The sequence below is a fragment of the Myiozetetes cayanensis genome, unplaced genomic scaffold (genome assembly GCF_022539395.1).
Source record: "Myiozetetes cayanensis isolate MyiCay16 unplaced genomic scaffold, myiCay2020 scf312, whole genome shotgun sequence".
NCBI classification, from domain to species: Eukaryota; Metazoa; Chordata; class Aves; order Passeriformes; family Tyrannidae; genus Myiozetetes; species Myiozetetes cayanensis.
In genome coordinates, this window is record NW_026087536.1 from 11,602 (window position 1) to 18,306 (window position 6,705).

The window sequence follows — 6,705 nt, forward strand, 5'->3', positions numbered from 1 at the left end:
GTGGGTGCGGGAGGAAGGGGAGCTCCGTGACTCCGGCCGGGGCTGATTCCGAGCGGAGCGGCCGGGGCTGCCCCCGGGGCGCGCGGGGGCCAACGGGGGACGGACAAACGGACAAACGGACAAACGGCCCCAGCGCTTCGGCATCAGCAGCAGCGGCGGCAGCAGCGGCGGCAGCAGCAGCGACTCGAGCGATCTACTCTCGCTCTTACTCTTCTGTTTGCTCTTCTTCCTCCTCTCCCTCTCCCGGTGTCCCTGTCCTGTTCCCGGTGTCCCCTCCCCTTGCCGGCCCGGGCCATGCCCCCGGCCGGCCCCCTCTCCCGGGCGGGGCTGCCCCGTCCCCGTCCCCGTCCCCGCCCCCGGGCGGCCCGGCGCGGTGTGGCCCTGGGCCGGCTGCCGGCGGGGCGGCTGCGGCGCTGCTGGGCGCTCCTCTGCGGCTGGGTCTGGGCCGGGCTCGGCGTGGCCGCCCCTTGGCTCCGCCTGCCGCGGCCCCGGCGCCTCCCGGGGCCGGCGGGGGACACGGGCGCCGCGGCCGCCGCCGCCTCCTGTGCGGCTTCCCCGGGCAGAGCTCCGCCGCTCGGCAGCCCGGCCGCCGGCAGCGAGCCGCCGGTGCCCGCTGCGGGTGGGGCAGCCCGGCCCGGGGCGGTTGAGGGGCGCTCGGGGGCCGTGCCGGGCCCCGGGCCGAACGCTGACGGCCACGTCTCGCCCGCACGGAAGGCGAAGGAGCCCCTGCAGAAGCGGTACCGGGTGGGTTCGCTGCTGGGCAGCGGCGGCTTCGGCCGCGTCTACGCGGGGACCCGCCTGGCGGACGGAGCCCCGGTGAGTGGGGAGGAGGAGACGGAGGAGGAGGAGGAGGAGACGGAGGAGGAGGAGAGTGGGACGGGCGGCGAGCTCAACCCGCCGTTGCCCTTGCCTTGCAGGTGGCCATCAAATGCGTGTCCCGGGATGGCATCCAGCAGTGGGGCGAGCTGGTGAGTGAGCGGGGCCGGCGGGAGAAAGCGGGGCGTGACGGGCGGGGACGAGCCGAGGCCCGGGAGGGTGGAAGCCGCCGGGACACCTGGAGGGACAGTGGGCATGGGGTCAGTGGGGGGCGGGGAGCATGCAGGGCTGGCGGAGGGGCAGCAGGCAGACAGGCACGGCATCGGCCCCACTGATGACATCGTGCTCCTCCCGCAGCCTGATGGCACCCGGGCACCCCTGGAGATCGTGCTGCTGGACAAGGTGTCCAATGGGTTTCGCGGGGTCATCCAGCTCCTGGAGTGGTTCGAGCTCCCCAACAGTTTCTTGTTGGTGATGGAACGTCCGGAGTGCTCTCAGGACCTCTCTCACTTAATCACGGCGTGGAGGTTCCTGCCGGAGGAGATGGCGTGGGGGCTGTTCCGCCAGGTGCTGAAGGCCGTGCGGCACTGCAGCAGCTGCGGCGTCCTGCACCGGGACATCAAGCCCCAGAACATCATCCTCGACCTGGCCACCGGTGAGGCGAAGCTCATTGACTTTGGATGTGGCACGTTCCTTCAGGACACGGCCTACACACAGTTTGCAGGTGAGCCCACGGGCAGGGGATGCTCCTGGTCCCGGGCATCGCGTGGCCGTGGCCGGGTGTGACACCGCAGATTGTCCCTTTTGCTGAGGGGGAACAAGGATTAGTTCTTCAGCCAAATTGCTTTTGGATGGGGCTGGGGGGTTATTGTGAGACAGGCCCCGGCCTTGCCGGACAGCCTGTGCCACCTGCCCTGTCCTGGGCTGGGTCTGGGGCAAGGGGAAGCCAGCCTGACAAAAACACCCCTGAGGGCAGCAGAGAAGGGGGTCAGAACCTGTGCACCAGCTGGCTTGGGGTGCAGGCAAGGAAGGGCTTGGGCTGCTCCACTCGCCTTGTTTGCCTTGCCTTATGATTACTTGTTGGGGGCAGTGCAGTGGGGCAGGGAGAAGGCATGGCTTTTCCCCACCACTGGGTGGGTCTTTCCCTTGCATGGAATGGTTGGGCCTTCCCAGGGCTTTTGCTGCCCTCTTGGACACCAGCGGCTCTTTCTACAAGCCAGAGTTTGGAAACGAGTCAGGTGCCGGCGAGAAGGCAGTGGGTCACACCGTGTGCCTCTGGGGCAGGCCCCACATTCCCAGGGATGCTGGGGCGAGGCTCTGGGAGCAGGCAGCACCCACCTGCTGAACTCCGTCTGTATTCCATAGGAACACCGTCGTACAGCCCGCCAGAGTGGATCTGGCTCAAAAGCTACCACGGCGAGGCGGCAACAATCTGGTCCCTGGGCATCCTGCTCTACCAGATGGTCTGCGGGGAGCACCCTTTCTGGAAAGGCAGGAGCACCATCTGGGACCAGCTCCCGTTCCCACGATGGGTCTCTCAAGGTGGATACCAATCTTTGTGGCCGAGGGGCAATACCGGTGTTGGGAGAGGGCAGGGGGCTCACGAGGATCCCGCTCTTGAAGCTGTTTCTGTCCCAGGGTTGGCTGGAGGAGGTGGCTTGTGTCCTGCCATCCTGCTCTCCTCCAAAATGGAGCATGGATCGGGAAGTGTAGGCACAGCTCTGAGCACAGCCAGCACAGCCTGGGCACGTGGACAGCGGGACAAAGGGGACAGGATCCTTCTCCAACTGACCGGCCATTTCTGGTTTCTCCCCCCAGGGTGCCAGCACCTTATCAGGTGGTGTTTGTCCATCCGCCCCTCGGACAGGCCATCGTTGGAAGACCTATTCTGCCATCCTTGGGTGCAGGGCGTTCAGCTGCCCTAGGAGACGGGAGAGATCCACGTGCTCAGTTTGATCCAGGGGCCTGGCAAGTAACACCTCCACACATCTCTTGGCAACAAGAAGCAAAGAAAACCAAACTTTTTTGTCCTGCACATAGCACTGGGGGGAATCATCCCCTGGGAACACGCCCCTCTTTGTGCTGGAGCTGGACTGCAGAGCCTGGCTGGTCTCCCAGGCGCTGGTGGCCACCATCTAACCTGGCTTTGCTCGTCCCACCTCACAGACAGCTGGGGCCCTTGGCAGAACGCTGACAGCCTGGTCTCGCCCACAGGGAAGGAGAAGGGGCCTCTGGAGAAGCTGTGCCGGGTGGGCCTGCTGCTGGAGACATGAAGGACGGCACCAAGGATGACAAGCTCTTGGTTGACCTGGACGCCGGCGAGCTGAAGATGATGGCCTTTGATTGTGGCCCATTCCTCCAAGCCATGCTCCACGGCCCCTTTGCAGATAAGTCCACACCCAGGGGTGCTCCCAGGCGTGGGCATTGCACAGCCTGGCTGGGCACCGAGGGTTCCCCCCTTTGCTGGCCTCTGGGGAATGTGCTTTGTTCTTCAGCTGCTGCCAAGCTGCTTCCTGGCAGGGGGTGGACGGGTGCTCTGGGGTGGCTGTGAAAGGGGAGCCTGGCTCTGCCACTCGCCCTGCCCTGGGCGGGGGCTGGGCCAGGGACACCAGCCTGACAGAAACAAACCCCTGTGGGGGGAGCAAAGGTGGGGCTGCAGAACCTGGGCACCAGCTGCTTTGGGCTGCAGGCGAGGAGAGGCTTGGGCTGCCTTGGCTTGGGACCCTTTCTTTGGGGCAGTGCAGCAGGGCAGGGAGAAGGCATGGGTTTGCCTTAGCTGGAGGAGCAGGGGTTTTCTTTTGCATGGAGGGGTTGGGCCTTCCTCAGAACCCTGACAGAATGTTAACATTTGACCTTTCTTTCTCGTTTCCACTTTTTGTTTGTCATCTCTTTTCGTGAATTTGTTGTTTGTTTCATAAGGAAGAGTTGGAGCTGGTGCCGGGTCCGGCTTGGGAAGGGCTGGGACCGGCCCTGGAGTGGATCTGACGTCCCCTCTGAGAAGGCTGAGGACATCACTTGGGACACACTCTTCTTGCAGCAGCAGATGCTGTGAGGTAGATACTCATCTTCCCCATCTTCTCGGCAGGAGTGGGATAATGGCTTCTGGGAGATGGCAGCGGGCACATGAACACCCCGCCCTTGCAGCTGCTGAGGAGGTTGATCTCCTGGGGTTGGCTGGAGGAGGTGGAACATGTGTTGAATAATTTCTGAAATCAAATAGATCTGGGATAACCCCAAATGACAGTTTAGTTTCCAGCTTGCTCTATGTGGGAGATGGACATGAAGAGGAAGAGGAAGAACATTACAGAAGATTTGTGGAGACCTTGAAGGAGTCAACTGAGAAAGAAGATGTTGTTCAGATCTACTAAGGACATTCAAAAACTAAAGACCTTGTTAATTCAATTCTAGTATTGTTAATGTAAAGTTCTTATACTGTACTAATCCTTATAGGAATCCCTAAGTAAGTTGTTAGTCTCTTTCTCCCTGTTCACCCATTGGCTAAAAAATGCTGTAATGTAATTGTCCCTTTTATGGTTCAAGACCCTTCCCTCTTTGCCCATATGTGATTGTAACCCCTCCCCTGGTTGCCTGGTTTGGGCAAGCCCCTCCTTCCCTTTCCATATTTGTTATACCCACACCCATCCTTCTGGAAGATTCCCTGCTGCCCCTGCATGAGGGGGAAGCCGTTTCAATAAAGTGTTCATTCTGGTTCAACCCACGGTCCTGTCTCGAACCTCCCTGAGTGAACGTCCCCATCTCCCCAGACAAGCTGTAATAGGCTTAGACAAAGTTTATTGGAGAAACCTCTCATTGAGCTACGAGGAGCAGAAAGGACTTCCTTGCTTTCTAAATTCCTTCTTAGAGAGGAGCCTGGCTGTGGCTGGATCCAACCTCAGGCTCAGATTGTGGTTTAAATTGAAGGAATTATAGAGGTGTTAATAAAACCCCCTTTCCTGAAGGTTTTAGTGATGGCAAATCAGAACTATTTCTATAAAATGTACAATTTATTATTAGAAATGAACAGAGAATTGATCAGACAAGTGAACAGATGAAAGACCTTAAAGAGAATTCTTTACTGTACAGTATAAAAGCCAAAAGCTCCTAGCAATATAGTGTAAGATTGGACAGTGCAGTCTATTAGTCATTCTATTAAAGCAATTGGATCAAGGGCAGCAAAAATAAACAATCCTGAAGTAGAGACTGAGGTAATTCACCCCACAACGACAGAGGGTAGTTCCCTCTCTTTCACTTAACCCCTGGGCAGTGACCATGAAGAGCTGTCCCTGCTTCATGGGAGAAGTTCCACACACTTCAAGGAAGTCTGGGGAAGAATCTGCCACATGAAAGTTGGACGGGGCTTTTATAGTTAGAAAGGGTTTGGCTGCCAGACATATTTCCAGGCCAGGGAGCAGCTTATCTGTCCAATCCTGCTTCAAAAAGAAGGCGATGTTTTGGAAGTTTCATGAAGCATTTTGGGTTTAGCAGAATGCAGCACTAAAAAGAGAACTTTGACACCAGCAGTAACTCACCAGAGAGAGCTTGCATTGTTTGTATTCTCTGACCATTTTTTAGGTATTATGAGAGCAGGGCAGAAACAGGCCTCGGGCCTGCGCTGCCACCTCAGCAGCCAGAGGGGACAGAAGCATTGGAGGGATGTTTTCTCTGTAAGTGCAGGATCCTTGCTTTATTCCTGATGGTTCTTTGTTTTAGTAAAGTTGTTGTTCATTTCTATTGCATTGGAGGTGCCGACCCTTGGGACACATTGGCAATAAACCATCCAGCTGACTTAGGCTGGTGTAAGAGCTGGGGAACACAGGATAATGAGTCACTCCATGAAAGCCTTGAAACATTCTCTACCTGAAACATAACCCAAATGGAACAGTTTGGATACAATTCCCAAATATTTTGGAAACTCCAGTCGTTACTGAGAATGGAAATTCAGCAGATAACTAAAGCCGGTGCCCTTGTGAGCCCACAGCCAGCGGTGCTGAGGGAGGCCCTGGGAGCTCCCCAGCACCTCCCTCTCAGTGGGACACCTCTCGCAGCCTCTCGGAGCTCGGGAACCCTCCAGTTTGCAACACTGCAAAGAGCGTTGCTTATGCCCAGGACAATTCTGATCCCCCTCAACAAACACTCCTCCAGCTGTGACCCTTGCCTGGTGGGAAACACAAAGGGATGTGTGGGGGTGTTTCTCTGACAACAGGAAGAATTTTGGAGAGGGACCTTTACTCACCCAGATCTTGATGTGTCCACACATCTCTGCCTGGGTGTGGGTGTGAATTGACTGTGGTGTGAATGTTGTTATTGGGAATCTATAATTCAGTCACTGTTCAATTGTAACAAATTATATTGAATCGCTTGATAACAATCAGTTGCTCAATAATTATATGCTATTAAACACTTTTGCCCCCTTATCTTTGTGCCCAGATCCTTTGCACCCTCACCCTCTTGCAACCTAAAGGTTCTGTGTAAATCATTGCCTTTCATAGAAAATTATATTTTTGTGATACCCACTTTAAAATCTTCCTCCTCAGCTAAACTACAAAACAACTCCAATTAGCTGTACAAGAATTGAAGTCATAAAGACAACAAATGGAAGGAAAATAATTTGTTTTTCTGTATTTTAATGAGCCCTGCAGTGTGTTTAGAGACAAGTCAATATCCTGAGGTACTGAGAGAAGATTGAAGAAGGTGCTCAAGAAGTCAGAAGCCAAAGCTCCCAGTCCCTTGAAGCATTGCTGGGCCCCACTGAGGGCAGGCACTGACAAAGCCTCCCCAGGGTCTCCTTAAAGCAGATCCTTGCAGGCCAGGAGTGCAGGCAGACAAAGGCTCTGGGCAGGCCCTGCAATGCTGAGCAAAGGGTTTGGGGAGCACAAAGGCCAAGGCTGA

At 56.6% G+C, this 6,705-nt stretch overlaps 1 protein-coding gene across 1 annotated transcript; it reads left to right on the plus strand.

The window, feature by feature from the left end:
* Positions 1–279: 279 nt before the first annotated feature.
* On the plus strand, positions 280–4,534 carry LOC126645834 (serine/threonine-protein kinase pim-1-like; the record flags this gene model as incomplete). Its single annotated transcript, XM_050326647.1, has 7 exons — positions 280–816; positions 918–968; positions 1,174–1,540; positions 2,182–2,358; positions 2,635–2,784; positions 3,031–3,869; positions 4,061–4,534. Coding segments are annotated over 5 exons (1,239 nt in total), but the record flags the coding sequence as incomplete, so codon positions are not given.
* Positions 4,535–6,705: the final 2,171 nt, after the last annotated feature.